Genomic DNA, 18,450 nt, shown 5'->3' on the forward strand with positions numbered 1-18,450 from the left:
AAAAGTAAGAAACGAAGACCAATGAACAATAAACACAGGCTGTCCACGCCACACCAGAGAACGACGAAAAAATAAAATATTTGAATGTAAATAAGTCTTTTCTGACAAAGAAATCTGTTGGCTGATTTGTAAGCGCTATTTAGTGGCTTTTGATATTCAATACTGGACCATTAAAAACACAAAGGGAAGAATAAGGGAAAAATCAAGAGCAGCAACATACTTCTTAAGCTTGACAAATGCGTAGTGCAGCAGAATTCTCCCCTTGATGTCTTGGGCCGCGATATCGCCGCCATGTTTGATGACCAGATCCTCTGTCTCCGTGAGCGACTCGAAGCCTCCAGTGGTCGCGTTTACTGCGTAGTGTAGTGGCGTGCGAGCATGAGAGTCAGCGGTATTCACGTGAGCGCCAGCTTCGAGAAGCGACTGGACCATAGGAGTTGCTAAAATTAGACAAAACCGTGATTTGTTAAAGAATGTCCATCAGCCACCCCTTTATTAGACACAATCGTGATGTCCTACTAGATAAAAGGTACCTGTGTTACTAGATACAGTGTACCTGTGTTACTAGATACAGTATACCTGTGTTACTAGATACAGTATACCTGTGTTACTAGATACAGTGTACCTGTGTTACTAGATACAGTGTACCTGTGTTACTAGATACAGCGTACCTGTGTTACTAGATACAGTATACCTGTGTTACTAGATACAGTATACCTGTGTTACTAGATACAGTATACCTGTGTTACTAGATACAGTATACCTGTGTTACTAGATACAGCATACCTGTGTTACTAGATACAGTATACCTGTGTTACTAGATACAGCGTACCTGTGTTACTAGATACAGCGTACCTGTGTTACTAGATACAGTATACCTGTGTTTAGATACAGCGTACCTGTGTTACTAGATACAGCGTACCTGTGTTACTAGATACAGCGTACCTGTGTTACTAGATACAGTGTACCTGTGTTACTAGATACAGTATACCTGTGTTACTAGATACAGTATACCTGTGTTACTAGATACAGTATACCTGTGTTACTAGATGATACAGTATACCTGTGTTACTAGATACAGCGTACCTGTGTTACTAGATACAGTATACCTGTGTTACTAGATACAGTATACCTGTGTTACTAGATACAGTATACCTGTGTTACTAGATACAGCGTACCTGTGTTACTAGATACAGCGTACCTGTGTTACTAGATACAGTATACCTGTGTTACTAGATACAGTATACCTGTGTTACTAGATACAGCGTACCTGTGCTACTAGATAAAAGGTACCTGTGTTACTAGATACAGTCTACCTGTGTTACTAGATACAGCATACCTGTGTTACTAGATACAGTATACCTGTGTTGCTAGATACAGTATACCTGTGTTACTAGATACAGTGTACCTGTGTTACTAGATACAGCGTACCTGTGTTACCAGATACAGTATACCTGTGTTACTAGATACAGTATACCTGTGTTACTAGATACAGTGTACCTGTGTTACTAGATACAGCGTACCTGTGTTACTAGATACAGTATACCTGTGTTACTAGATACAGTGTACCTGTGTTACTAGATACAGTGTACCTGTGTTACTAGATACAGTGTACCTGTGTTACTAGATACAGTATACCTGTGTTACTAGATACAGTGTACCTGTGTTACTAGATACAGTGTAACTGTGTTACTAGATACAGTATACCTGTGTTACTAGATACAGTGTAACTGTGTTACTAGATACAGTATACCTGTGTTACTAGATACAGTGTACCTGTGTTACTAGATACAGTATGCCTGTGTTACTAGATACAGTATACCTGTGTTACTAGATACAGTGTACCTGTGTTACTAGATACAGTGTACCTGTGTTACTAGATACAGGATACCTGTGTTACTAGATACAGTGTACCTGTGTTACTAGATACAGCGTACCTGTGTTACTAGATACAGTATACCTGTGTTACTAGATACAGCGTACCTGTGTTACTAGATACAGTATACCTGTGTTACTAGATACAGTGTACCTGTGTTACTAGATACAGCATACCTGTGTTACTAGATACAGTATACCTGTGTTACTAGATACAGTATACCTGTGTTACTAGATACAGTATACCTGTGTTACTAGATACAGTATACCTGTGTTACTAGATACAGTATACCTGTGTTACTAGATACAGTGTACCTGTGTTACTAGATAAAGCGTACCTGTGTTACTAGATACAGTATGCCTGTGTTACTAGATACAGTATACCTGTGTTACTAGATACAGCGTACCTGTGTTACTAGATACAGTATACCTGTGTTACTAGATACAGTATACCTGTGTTACTAGATACAGTATACCTGTGTTACTAGATACAGTATACCTGTTTTACTAGATACAGTATACCTGTGTTACTAGATACAGTATACCTGTGTTACTAGATACAGCGTACCTGTGTTACTAGATACAGCGTACCTGTGTTACTAGATACAGTGTACCTGTGTTACTAGATACAGCATACCTGTGTTACTAGATACAGTATACCTGTGTTACTAGATACAGTATACCTGTGTTACTAGATACAGTATACCTGTGTTACTAGATACAGTATACCTGTGTTACTAGATACAGTATACCTGTGTTACTAGATACAGTGTACCTGTGTTACTAGATAAAGCGTACCTGTGTTACTAGATACAGTATGCCTGTGTTACTAGATACAGTATACCTGTGTTACTAGATACAGCGTACCTGTGTTACTAGATACAGTATACCTGTGTTACTAGATACAGTATACCTGTGTTACTAGATACAGTATACCTGTGTTACTAGATACAGTATACCTGTTTTACTAGATACAGTCTACCTGTGTTACCAGATACAGTATACCTGTGTTACTAGATACAGTATACCTGTGTTACTAGATACAGTGTACCTGTGTTACTAGATACAGCGTACCTGTGTTACTAGATACAGTATACCTGTGTTACTAGATACAGCGTACCTGTGTTACTAGATACAGTATACCTGTGTTACTAGATACAGCGTACCTGTGTTACTAGATACAGTATACCTGTGTTACTAGATACAGCGTACCTGTGTTACTAGATACAGGATACCTGTGTTACTAGATACAGTATACCTGTGTTACTAGATACAGGATACCTGTGTTACCAGATACAGTATACCTGTGTTACTAGATACAGCGTACCTGTGTTACTAGATACAGTATACCTGTGTTACTAGATACAGTATACCTGTGTTACTAGATACAGCGTACCTGTGTTACTAGATACAGGATACCTGTGTTACTAGATACAGTGTACCTGTGTTACTAGATACAGTGTACTTGTGTTACTAGATACAGCATACCTGTGTTACTAGATACAGTATACCTGTGTTACTAGATACAGTATACCTGTGTTACTAGATACAGTGTACCTGTGTTACTAGATACAGGATACCTGTGTTACTAGATACAGGATACCTGTGTTACTAGATACAGTATACCTGTGTTACTAGATACAGCGTACCTGTGTTACTAGATACAGCGTACCTGTGTTACTAGATACAGTATACCTGTGTTACTAGATACAGCGTACCTGTGTTACTAGATACAGTATACCTGTGTTACTAGATACAGTATACCTGTGTTACTAGATACAGTATACCTGTGTTACTAGATACAGTATACCTGTGTTACTAGATACAGTATACCTGTGTTACTAGATACAGTGTACTTGTGTTACTAGATACAGCGTACCTGTGTTACTAGATACAGTGTACCTGTGTTACTAGATACAGTATACCTGTGTTACTAGATACAGCGTACCTGTGTTACTAGATACAGTGTACCTGTGTTACTAGATACAGTATACCTGTGTTACTAGATACAGGATACCTGTGTTACTAGATACAGTGTACCTGTGTTACTAGATACAGGATACCTGTGTTACTAGATACAGCGTACCTGTGTTACAAGATACAGCGTACCTGTGTTACTAGATACAGCGTACCTGTGTTACTAGATACAGTATACCTGTGTTACTAGATACAGCGTACCTGTGTTACTAGATACAGTATACCTGTGTTACTAGATACAGCGTACCTGTGTTACTAGATACAGCGTACCTGTGTTACTAGATACAGGATACCTGTGTTACTAGATACAGTGTACCTGTGTTACTAGATACAGTATACCTGTGTTACTAGATACAGTATACCTGTGTTACTAGATACAGTATACCTGTGTTACTAGATACAGTATACCTGTGTTACTAGATACAGTATACCTGTGTTACTAGATACAGTATACCTGTGTTACTAGATACAGTATACCTGTTTTACTAGATACAGTATACCTGTGTTACTAGATACAGTATACCTGTGTTACTAGATACAGTGTACCTGTGTTACTAGATACAGTGTACCTGTGTTACTAGATACAGTGTACCTGTGTTACTAGATACAGTATACCTGTGTTACTAGATACAGCGTACCTGTGTTACTAGATACAGTGTACCTGTGTTACTAGATACAGTGTACCTGTGTTACTAGATACAGTATACCTGTGTTACTAGATACAGTGTACCTGTGTTACTAGATACAGTGTACCTGTGTTACTAGATACAGTGTACCTGTGTTACTAGATACAGTGTACCTGTGTTACTAGATACAGTGTACCTGTGTTACTAGATACAGCGTACCTGTGTTACTAGATACAGCGTACCTGTGTTACTAGATACAGCGTACCTGTGTTACTAGATACAGTATACCTGTGTTACTAGATACAGCGTACCTGTGTTACTAGATACAGTATACCTGTGTTACTAGATACAGTATACCTGTGTTACTAGATACAGTGTACCTGTGTTACTAGATACAGTATACCTGTGTTACTAGATACAGTGTACCTGTGTTACTAGATACAGTGTACCTGTGTTACTAGATACAGTGTACCTGTGTTACTAGATACAGTGTACCTGTGTTACTAGATACAGCGTACCTGTGTTACTAGATACAGGATACCTGTGTTACTAGATACAGTGTACCTGTGTTACTAGATACAGTGTACCTGTGTTACTAGATACAGTGTACCTGTGTTACTAGATACAGTGTACCTGTGTTACTAGATACAGCATACCTGTGTTACTAGATACAGTATACCTGTGTTACTAGATACAGTGTACCTGTGTTACTAGATACAGTATACCTGTGTTACTAGATACAGTATACTTGTGTTACTAGATACAGTTTACCTGTGTTACTAGGTACAGCGTACCTGTGTTACTAGATACAGTATACATGTGTTACTAGATACAGCGTACCTGTGTTACTAGATACAGCGTACCTGTGTTACTAGATACAGCGTACGTGTGTTACTAGATACAGTATACCTGTGTTACTAGATACAGTTTACCTGTGTTACTAGATACAGTATACCTGTGTTACTAGATACAGCGTACCTGTGATACTAGATACAGTATACCTGTGTTACTAGATACAGTATACCTGTGTTACTAGATACAGTGTACCTGTGTTACTAGATACAGTATACCTGTGTTACTAGATACAGTATACATGTGTTACTAGATACAGTGTACCTGTGTTACTAGATACAGTATACCTGTGTTACTAGATACAGCGTACCTGTTACTAGATACAGCGTACCTGTGTTACTAGATACAGTATACCTGTGTTACTAGATACAGTATACCTGTGTTACTAGATACAGTATACCTGTGTTACTAGATACAGCGTACCTGTTACTAGATACAGCGTACCTGTGTTACTAGATACAGTATACCTGTGTTACTAGATACAGTATACCTGTGTTACTAGATACAGTATACCTGTGTTACTAGATACAGTATACCTGTGTTACTAGATACAGTATACCTGTGTTACTAGATACAGCGTACCTGTGTTACTAGATACAGTATACCTGTGTTACTAGATACAGCGTACCTGTGTTACTAGATACAGCGTACCTGTGTTACTAGATACAGTATACCTGTGTTACTAGATACAGCGTACCTGTGTTACTAGATACAGTGTACCTGTGTTACTAGATACAGTGTACCTGTGTTACTAGATACAGTGTACCTGTGTTACTAGATACAGTGTACCTGTGTTACTAGATACAGCATACCTGTGTTACTAGATACAGTATACCTGTGTTACTAGATACAGTGTACCTGTGTTACTAGATACAGTATACCTGTGTTACTAGATACAGTATACTTGTGTTACTAGATACAGTTTACCTGTGTTACTAGGTACAGCGTACCTGTGTTACTAGATACAGTATACATGTGTTACTAGATACAGCGTACCTGTGTTACTAGATACAGCGTACCTGTGTTACTAGATACAGCGTACGTGTGTTACTAGATACAGTATACCTGTGTTACTAGATACAGTTTACCTGTGTTACTAGATACAGTATACCTGTGTTACTAGATACAGCGTACCTGTGATACTAGATACAGTATACCTGTGTTACTAGATACAGTATACCTGTGTTACTAGATACAGTGTACCTGTGTTACTAGATACAGTATACCTGTGTTACTAGATACAGTATACATGTGTTACTAGATACAGTGTACCTGTGTTACTAGATACAGTATACCTGTGTTACTAGATACAGCGTACCTGTTACTAGATACAGCGTACCTGTGTTACTAGATACAGTATACCTGTGTTACTAGATACAGTATACCTGTGTTACTAGATACAGTATACCTGTGTTACTAGATACAGCGTACCTGTTACTAGATACAGCGTACCTGTGTTACTAGATACAGTATACCTGTGTTACTAGATACAGTATACCTGTGTTACTAGATACAGTATACCTGTGTTACTAGATACAGTATACCTGTGTTACTAGATACAGTATACCTGTGTTACTAGATACAGCGTACCTGTGTTACTAGATACAGTATACCTGTGTTACTAGATACAGCGTACCTGTGTTACTAGATACAGCGTACCTGTGTTACTAGATACAGCGTACCTGTGTTACTAGATACAGTATACCTGTGTTACTAGATACAGTGTACCTGTGTTACTAGATACAGTGTACCTGTGTTACTAGATACAGTGTACCTGTGTTACTAGATACAGCGTACCTGTGTTACTAGATACAGTCTACCTGTGTTACTAGATACAGTATACCTGTGATACTAGATACAGTGTACCTGTGTTACTAGATACAGCGTACCTGTGTTACTAGATACAGTATACCTGTGTTACTAGATACAGTATACCTGTGTTACTAGATACAGTATACCTGTGTTACTAGATACAGTGTACCTGTGTTACTAGATACAGTGTACCTGTGTTACTAGATACAGTATACCTGTGTTACTAGATACAGTGTACCTGTGTTACTAGATACAGTATACCTGTGTTACTAGATACAGTGTACCTGTGTTACTAGATACAGCGTACCTGTGTTACTAGATACAGCGTACCTGTGTTACTAGATACAGCGTACCTGTGTTACTAGATACAGCGTACCTGTGTTACTAGATACAGCGTACCTGTGTTACTAGATACAGCGTACCTGTATTACTAGATACAGTATACCTGTGTTACGAGATACAGCGTACCTGTGTTACTAGATACAGTTTACCTGTGTTACTAGATACAGGATACCTGTGTTACTAGATACAGTATACCTGTGTTACTAGATACAGTGTACCTGTGTTACTAGATACAGGATACCTGTGTTACTAGATACAGCATACCTGTGTTACTAGATACAGCATACCTGTGTTACTAGATACAGTATACCTGTGTTACTAGATACAGTATACCTGTGTTACTAGATACAGCGTACCTGTGTTACTAGATACAGTATACCTGTGTTACTAGATACAGTATACCTGTGTTACTAGATACAGTTTACCTGTGTTACTAGATACAGTATACCTGTGTTACTAGATACAGCGTACCTGTGTTACTAGATACAGTATACCTGTGTTACTAGATACAGTATACCTGTGTTACTAGATACAGTATACCTGTGTTACTAGATACAGTGTACCTGTGTTACTAGATACAGTATACTTGTGTTACTAGATACAGTGTACCTGTGTTACTAGATACAGCGTACCTGTGTTACTAGATACAGCGTACCTGTGTTACTAGATACAGCGTACCTGTGTTACTAGATACAGTATACCTGTGTTACTAGATACAGCGTACCTGTGTTACTAGATACAGCGTACCTGTGTTACTAGATACAGCGTACCTGTGTTACTAGATACAGCGTACCTGTGTTACTAGATACAGTATACCTGTGTTACTAGATACAGCGTACCTGTGTTACTAGATACAGTTTACCTGTGTTACTAGATACAGGATACCTGTGTTACTAGATACAGTATACCTGTGTTACTAGATACAGTGTACCTGTGTTACTAGATACAGGATACCTGTGTTACTAGATACAGCATACCTGTGTTACTAGATACAGCATACCTGTGTTACTAGATACAGTATACCTGTGTTACTAGATACAGTATACCTGTGTTACTAGATACAGCGTACCTGTGTTACTAGATACAGTATACCTGTGTTACTAGATACAGTATACCTGTGTTACTAGATACAGTTTACCTGTGTTACTAGATACAGTATACCTGTGTTACTAGATACAGCGTACCTGTGTTACTAGATACAGTATACCTGTGTTACTAGATACAGTATACCTGTGTTACTAGATACAGTATACCTGTGTTACTAGATACAGTGTACCTGTGTTACTAGATACAGTATACTTGTGTTACTAGATACAGTGTACCTGTGTTACTAGATACAGCGTACCTGTGTTACTAGATACAGCGTACCTGTGTTACTAGATACAGCGTACCTGTGTTACTAGATACAGTATACCTGTGTTACTAGATACAGTATACCTGTGTTACTAGATACAGTTTACCTGTGTTACTAGATACAGTATACCTGTGTTACTAGATACAGCGTACCTGTGTTACTAGATACAGTATACCTGTGTTACTAGATACAGTGTACCTGTGTTACTAGATACAGTATACCTGTGTTACTAGATACAGTATACCTGTGTTACTAGATACAGTGTACCTGTGTTACTAGATACAGTTTACCTGTGTTACTAGATACAGTATACCTGTGTTACTAGATACAGCGTACCTGTGTTACTAGATACAGTATACCTGTGTTACTAGATACAGTATACCTGTGTTACTAGATACAGTGTACCTGTGTTACTAGATACAGTATACCTGTGTTACTAGATACAGTATACATGTGTTACTAGATACAGTGTACCTGTGTTACTAGATACAGTATACCTGTGTTACTAGATACAGCGTACCTGTTACTAGATACAGCGTACCTGTGTTACTAGATACAGTATACCTGTGTTACTAGATACAGTATACCTGTGTTACTAGATACAGTATACCTGTGTTACTAGATACAGCGTACCTGTTACTAGATACAGCGTACCTGTGTTACTAGATACAGTATACCTGTGTTACTAGATACAGTATACCTGTGTTACTAGATACAGTATACTTGTGTTACTAGATACAGTATACCTGTGTTACTAGATACAGTATACCTGTGTTACTAGATACAGCGTACCTGTGTTACTAGATACAGTTTACCTGTGTTACTAGATACAGTATACCTGTGTTACTAGATACAGCGTACCTGTGTTACTAGATACAGTATACCTGTGTTACTAGATACAGTATACCTGTGTTACTAGATACAGTGTACCTGTGTTACTAGATACAGTATACCTGTGTTACTAGATACAGTATACATGTGTTACTAGATACAGTGTACCTGTGTTACTAGATACAGTATACCTGTGTTACTAGATACAGCGTACCTGTTACTAGATACAGCGTACCTGTTACTAGATACAGCGTACCTGTGTTACTAGATACAGTATACCTGTGTTACTAGATACAGTATACCTGTGTTACTAGATACAGTATACCTGTGTTACTAGATACAGCGTACCTGTGTTACTAGATACAGTATACCTGTGTTACTAGATACAGTATACCTGTGTTACTAGATACAGTATACTTGTGTTACTAGATACAGTATACCTGTGTTACTAGATACAGTATACCTGTGTTACTAGATACAGCGTACCTGTGTTACTAGATACAGTATACCTGTGTTACTAGATACAGTATACCTGTGTTACTAGATACAGTATACCTGTGTTACTAGATACAGTATACCTGTGTTACTAGATACAGTGTACCTGTGTTACTAGATACAGTATACCTGTGTTACTAGATACAGTATACCTGTGTTACTAGATACAGCGTACCTGTGTTACTAGATACAGTTTACCTGTGTTACTAGATACAGTATACCTGTGTTACTAGATACAGCGTACCTGTGTTACTAGATACAGTATACCTGTGTTACTAGATACAGTATACCTGTGTTACTAGATACAGTGTACCTGTGTTACTAGATACAGTATACCTGTGTTACTAGATACAGTATACATGTGTTACTAGATACAGTGTACCTGTGTTACTAGATACAGTATACCTGTGTTACTAGATACAGCGTACCTGTTACTAGATACAGCGTACCTGTGTTACTAGATACAGTATACCTGTGTTACTAGATACAGTATACCTGTGTTACTAGATACAGTATACCTGTGTTACTAGATACAGCGTACCTGTTACTAGATACAGCGTACCTGTGTTACTAGATAAAGTATACCTGTGTTACTAGATACAGTATACCTGTGTTACTAGATACAGTATACTTGTGTTACTAGATACAGTATACCTGTGTTACTAGATACAGTATACCTGTGTTACTAGATACAGCGTACCTGTGTTACTAGATACAGTATACCTGTGTTACTAGATACAGTATACCTGTGTTACTAGATACAGTATACCTGTGTTACTAGATACAGTATACCTGTGTTACTAGATACAGTGTACCTGTGTTACTAGATACAGTATACCTGTGTTACTAGATACAGTATACCTGTGTTACTAGATACAGCGTACCTGTGTTACTAGATACAGTATACCTGTGTTACTAGATACAGTATACCTGTGTTACTAGATACAGCGTACCTGTTACTAGATACAGCGTACCTGTGTTACTAGATAAAGTATACCTGTGTTACTAGATACAGTATACCTGTGTTACTAGATACAGTATACTTGTGTTACTAGATACAGTATACCTGTGTTACTAGATACAGTATACCTGTGTTACTAGATACAGCGTACCTGTGTTACTAGATACAGTATACCTGTGTTACTAGATACAGTATACCTGTGTTACTAGATACAGTATACCTGTGTTACTAGATACAGTATACCTGTGTTACTAGATACAGTGTACCTGTGTTACTAGATACAGTATACCTGTGTTACTAGATACAGTATACCTGTGTTACTAGATACAGCGTACCTGTGTTACTAGATACAGTATACCTGTGTTACTAGATACAGTATACCTGTGTTACTAGATACAGTATACCTGTGTTACTAGATACAGCGTACCTGTGTTACTAGATACAGTGTACCTGTGTTACTAGATACAGTATACCTGTGTTACTAGATACAGCGTACCTGTGTTACTAGATACAGCGTACCTGTGTTACTAGATACAGTGTACTTGTGTTACTAGATACAGTATACCTGTGTTACTAGATACAGTATACCTGTGTTACTAGATACAGCGTACCTGTGTTACTAGATACAGCGTACCTGTGTTACTAGATACAGTATACCTGTGTTACTAGATACAGTATACCTGTGTTACTAGATACAGCGTACCTGTGTTACTAGATACAGTATACCTGTGTTACTAGATACAGTATACCTGTGTTACTAGGTACAGCGTACCTGTGTTACTAGATACAGTATACATGTGTTACTAGATACAGCGTACCTGTGTTACTAGATACAGCGTACCTGTGTTACTAGATACAGCGTACGTGTGTTACTAGATACAGTATACCTGTGTTACTAGATACAGCGTACCTGTGTTACTAGATACAGTATACCTGTGTTACTAGATACAGCGTACCTGTGTTACTAGATACAGTATACCTGTGTTACTAGATACAGTATACCTGTGTTACTAGATACAGTATACCTGTGTTACTAGATACAGTATACCTGTGTTACTAGATACAGTATACCTGTGTTACTAGATACAGCGTACCTGTGTTACTAGATACAGTATACCTGTGTTACTAGATACAGTATACCTGTGTTACTAGATACAGCGTACGTGTGTTACTAGATACAGTATACCTGTGTTACTAGATACAGTATACCTGTGTTACTAGATACAGCGTACGTGTGTTACTAGATACAGCGTACCTGTGTTACTAGATACAGCGTACGTGTGTTACTAGATACAGCGTACCTGTGTTACTAGATACAGTATACCTGTGTTACTAGATACAGTATACCTGTGTTACTAGATACAGCGTACTTGTGTTACTAGATACAGCGTACCTGTGTTACTAGATACAGCGTACCTGTTACTAGATACAGCGTACCTGTGTTACTAGATACAGTATACCTGTGTTACTAGATACAGTATACCTGTGTTACTAGATACAGTATACCTGTGTTACTAGATACAGCGTACCTGTTACTAGATACAGCGTACCTGTGTTACTAGATACAGTATACCTGTGTTACTAGATACAGTATACCTGTGTTACTAGATACAGTATACTTGTGTTACTAGATACAGTATACCTGTGTTACTAGATACAGTATACCTGTGTTACTAGATACAGCGTACCTGTGTTACTAGATACAGTTTACCTGTGTTACTAGATACAGTATACCTGTGTTACTAGATACAGCGTACCTGTGTTACTAGATACAGTATACCTGTGTTACTAGATACAGTATACCTGTGTTACTAGATACAGTGTACCTGTGTTACTAGATACAGTATACCTGTGTTACTAGATACAGTATACATGTGTTACTAGATACAGTGTACCTGTGTTACTAGATACAGTATACCTGTGTTACTAGATACAGCGTACCTGTTACTAGATACAGCGTACCTGTGTTACTAGATACAGTATACCTGTGTTACTAGATACAGTATACCTGTGTTACTAGATACAGTATACCTGTGTTACTAGATACAGCGTACCTGTTACTAGATACAGCGTACCTGTGTTACTAGATACAGTATACCTGTGTTACTAGATACAGTATACCTGTGTTACTAGATACAGTATACTTGTGTTACTAGATACAGTATACCTGTGTTACTAGATACAGTATACCTGTGTTACTAGATACAGCGTACCTGTGTTACTAGATACAGTATACCTGTGTTACTAGATACAGTATACCTGTGTTACTAGATACAGTATACCTGTGTTACTAGATACAGTATACCTGTGTTACTAGATACAGTGTACCTGTGTTACTAGATACAGTATACCTGTGTTACTAGATACAGTATACCTGTGTTACTAGATACAGCGTACCTGTGTTACTAGATACAGTATACCTGTGTTACTAGATACAGTATACCTGTGTTACTAGATACAGTATACCTGTGTTACTAGATACAGCGTACCTGTGTTACTAGATACAGTGTACCTGTGTTACTAGATACAGTATACCTGTGTTACTAGATACAGCGTACCTGTGTTACTAGATACAGCGTACCTGTGTTACTAGATACAGTGTACTTGTGTTACTAGATACAGTATACCTGTGTTACTAGATACAGTATACCTGTGTTACTAGATACAGCGTACCTGTGTTACTAGATACAGCGTACCTGTGTTACTAGATACAGTATACCTGTGTTACTAGATACAGTATACCTGTGTTACTAGATACAGCGTACCTGTGTTACTAGATACAGTATACCTGTGTTACTAGATACAGTATACCTGTGTTACTAGGTACAGCGTACCTGTGTTACTAGATACAGTATACATGTGTTACTAGATACAGCGTACCTGTGTTACTAGATACAGCGTACCTGTGTTACTAGATACAGCGTACGTGTGTTACTAGATACAGTATACCTGTGTTACTAGATACAGCGTACCTGTGTTACTAGATACAGTATACCTGTGTTACTAGATACAGCGTACCTGTGTTACTAGATACAGTATACCTGTGTTACTAGATACAGTATACCTGTGTTACTAGATACAGTATACCTGTGTTACTAGATACAGTATACCTGTGTTACTAGATACAGTATACCTGTGTTACTAGATACAGCGTACCTGTGTTACTAGATACAGTATACCTGTGTTACTAGATACAGTATACCTGTGTTACTAGATACAGCGTACGTGTGTTACTAGATACAGTATACCTGTGTTACTAGATACAGTATACCTGTGTTACTAGATACAGCGTACGTGTGTTACTAGATACAGCGTACCTGTGTTACTAGATACAGCGTACGTGTGTTACTAGATACAGCGTACCTGTGTTACTAGATACAGTATACCTGTGTTACTAGATACAGTATACCTGTGTTACTAGATACAGCGTACTTGTGTTACTAGATACAGCGTACCTGTGTTACTAGATACAGCGTACCTGTTACTAGATACAGCGTACCTGTGTTACTAGATACAGTATACCTGTGTTACTAGATACAGTATACCTGTGTTACTAGATACAGTATACCTGTGTTACTAGATACAGCGTACCTGTTACTAGATACAGCGTACCTGTGTTACTAGATACAGCGTACCTGTGTTACTAGATACAGTATACCTGTGTTACTAGATACAGTATACCTGTGTTACTAGATACAGTATACTTGTGTTACTAGATACAGTATACCTGTGTTACTAGATACAGTATACCTGTGTTACTAGATACAGCGTACCTGTGTTACTAGATACAGTTTACCTGTGTTACTAGATACAGTATACCTGTGTTACTAGATACAGCGTACCTGTGTTACTAGATACAGTATACCTGTGTTACTAGATACAGTATACCTGTGTTACTAGATACAGTGTACCTGTGTTACTAGATACAGTATACCTGTGTTACTAGATACAGTATACATGTGTTACTAGATACAGTGTACCTGTGTTACTAGATACAGTATACCTGTGTTACTAGATACAGCGTACCTGTGTTACTAGATACAGCGTACCTGTGTTACTAGATACAGTATACCTGTGTTACTAGATACAGTTTACCTGTGTTACTAGATACAGTATACCTGTGTTACTAGATACAGCGTACCTGTTACTAGATACAGCGTACCTGTGTTACTAGATACAGTATACCTGTGTTACTAGATACAGTATACCTGTGTTACTAGATACAGTATACTTGTGTTACTAGATACAGTATACCTGTGTTACTAGATACAGTATACCTGTGTTACTAGATACAGCGTACCTGTGTTACTAGATACAGTATACCTGTGTTACTAGATACAGTATACCTGTGTTACTAGATACAGTATACCTGTGTTACTAGATACAGTATACCTGTGTTACTAGATACAGTGTACATTTGTTACTAGATACAGTATACCTGTGTTACTAGATACAGTATACCTGTGTTACTAGATACAGCGTACCTGTGTTACTAGATACAGTATACCTGTGTTACTAGATACAGTATACCTGTGTTACTAGATACAGTATACCTGTGTTACTAGATACAGCGTACCTGTGTTACTAGATACAGTGTACCTGTGTTACTAGATACAGTATACCTGTGTTACTAGATACAGCGTACCTGTGTTACTAGATACAGCGTACCTGTGTTACTAGATACAGCGTACCTGTGTTACTAGATACAGCGTACCTGTGTTACTAGATACAGTGTACTTGTGTTACTAGATACAGTATACCTGTGTTACTAGATACAGTATACCTGTGTTACTAGATACAGCGTACCTGTGTTACTAGATACAGCGTACCTGTGTTACTAGATACAGTATACCTGTGTTACTAGATACAGTATACCTGTGTTACTAGATACAGCGTACCTGTGTTACTAGATACAGTATACCTGTGTTACTAGATACAGTATACCTGTGTTACTAGGTACAGCGTACCTGTGTTACTAGATACAGTATACATGTGTTACTAGATACAGCGTACCTGTGTTACTAGATACAGCGTACCTGTGTTACTAGATACAGCGTACGTGTGTTACTAGATACAGTATACCTGTGTTACTAGATACAGCGTACCTGTGTTACTAGATACAGTATACCTGTGTTACTAGATACAGCGTACCTGTGTTACTAGATACAGTATACCTGTGTTACTAGATACAGTATACCTGTGTTACTAGATACAGTATACCTGTGTTACTAGATACAGTATACCTGTGTTACTAGATACAGTATACCTGTGTTACTAGATACAGCGTACCTGTGTTACTAGATACAGTATACCTGTGTTACTAGATACAGTATACCTGTGTTACTAGATACAGCGTACGTGTGTTACTAGATACAGTATACCTGTGTTACTAGATACAGTATACCTGTGTTACTAGATACAGCGTACGTGTGTTACTAGATACAGCGTACCTGTGTTACTAGATACAGCGTACGTGTGTTACTAGATACAGCGTACCTGTGTTACTAGATACAGTATACCTGTGTTACTAGATACAGTATACCTGTGTTACTAGATACAGCGTACTTGTGTTACTAGATACAGCGTACCTGTGTTACTAGATACAGCGTACCTGTGTTACTAGATACAGCGTACCTGTGTTACTAGATACAGTGTACATGTGTTACTAGATACAGCGTACCTGTGTTACTAGATACAGCGTACCTGTGTTACTAGATACAGTATACCTGTGTTACTAGATACAGCGTACCTGTGTTACTAGATACAGTATACCCGTGTTGCTAGATACAGTATACCTGTGTTACTAGATACAGTGTACCTGTGTTACTAGATACAGCGTACCTGTGTTACTAGATACAGTATACCTGTGTTACTAGATACAGTATACCTGTGTTACTAGATACAGCGTACCTGTGTTACTAGATACAGTATACCTGTGTTACTAGATACAGCGTACCTGTGTTACTAGATACAGCGTACCTGTGTTACTAGATACAGCGTACCTGTGTTACTAGATACAGCGTACCTGTGTTACTAGATACAGTATACCTGTGTTACTAGATACAGTATACCTGTGTTACTAGATACAGTGTACCTGTGTTACTAGATACAGTATACCTGTGTTACTAGATACAGCGTACCTGTGTTACTAGATACAGTGTACCTGTGTTACTAGATACAGTGTACCTGTGTTACTAGATACAGTGTACCTGTGTTACTAGATACAGCGTACCTGTGTTACTAGATACAGTGTACATGTGTTACTAGATACAGTATACCTGTGTTACTAGATACAGTATACCTGTGTTACTAGATACAGTATACCTGTGTTACTAGATACAGCGTACCTGTGTTACTAGATACAGCGTACCTGTGTTACTAGATACAGTGTGCCTGTGTTACTAGATACAGTATACCTGTGTTACTAGATACAGCGTACCTGTGTTACTAGATACAGTGTACATGTGTTACTAGATACAGTATACCTGTGTTACTAGATACAGTATACCTGTGTTACTAGATACAGTATACCTGTGTTACTAGATACAGTATACCTGTGTTACTAGATACAGTGTACATGTGTTACTAGATACAGTATACCTGTGTTACTAGATACAGCGTACCTGTGTTACTAGATACAGCGTGCCTGTGTTACTAGATACAGCGTACCTGTGTTACTAGATACAGCGTACCTGTGTTACTAGATACAGTGTACATGTGTTACTAGATACAGCGTACCTGTGTTACTAGATACAGTGTACTTGTGTTACTAGATACAGGATACCTGTGTTACTAGATACAGTGTACTTGTGTTACTAGATACAGTATACCTGTGTTACTAGATACAGCGTACCTGTGTTACTAGATACAGCGTACCTGTGTTACTAGATACAGTGTACTTGTGTTACTAGATACAGTATACCTGTGTTACTAGATACAGTATACCTGTGTTACTAGATACAGTACACCTGTGTTACTAGATACAGCGTACCTGTGTTACTAGATACAGCGTAAGATAACGCTGTTCGGTTTTGCTTGTCTGTGAGATTCACGTCTGCTTTTCCTTCAATTAGAGCCTTGACCACTTGCAGCTTATTGCTAGTTGATTAAAAAAGATTGCTTTATCAATTTGAGACATAAACAACAGACGACATATTATATTGTGTTGCGTAAAATATTCTGTAATGTTGTGTGCCTGTGCAACAGGAAAAACAGGGTTTGATGTGCGACGTAGTTTTGTGTATTACATCATGTTGTTTCCTTTGTTTGACTCTTCCTTTTTCTAAACATCAGAAAAAATTCTTTACACCACATTACTTCCCCAT

At 38.1% G+C, this 18,450-nt stretch overlaps 1 protein-coding gene across 3 annotated transcripts in view; it reads right to left on the minus strand.

The window, feature by feature from the left end:
• The window catches only part of LOC5500668 (poly [ADP-ribose] polymerase tankyrase), a 72,352-nt gene that overhangs the window by 26,892 nt on the left and 27,010 nt on the right, over positions 1-18,450 (minus strand). For all 3 annotated transcript variants that reach the window (XM_048728162.1, XM_048728161.1, XM_048728163.1), the window contains exons 26-27: positions 18,117-18,223; positions 221-440 (exon numbers count right to left, since the gene is read on the minus strand). In XM_048728162.1, the coding sequence (XP_048584119.1) occupies positions 221-440; positions 18,117-18,223 (327 nt within the window). The remainder of the gene's footprint in view (positions 1-220; positions 441-18,116; positions 18,224-18,450) is intronic.

This window comes from Nematostella vectensis, chromosome 5 (assembly GCF_932526225.1).
Source record: "Nematostella vectensis chromosome 5, jaNemVect1.1, whole genome shotgun sequence".
Lineage (NCBI taxonomy): Eukaryota > Metazoa > Cnidaria > Anthozoa > Actiniaria > Edwardsiidae > Nematostella > Nematostella vectensis.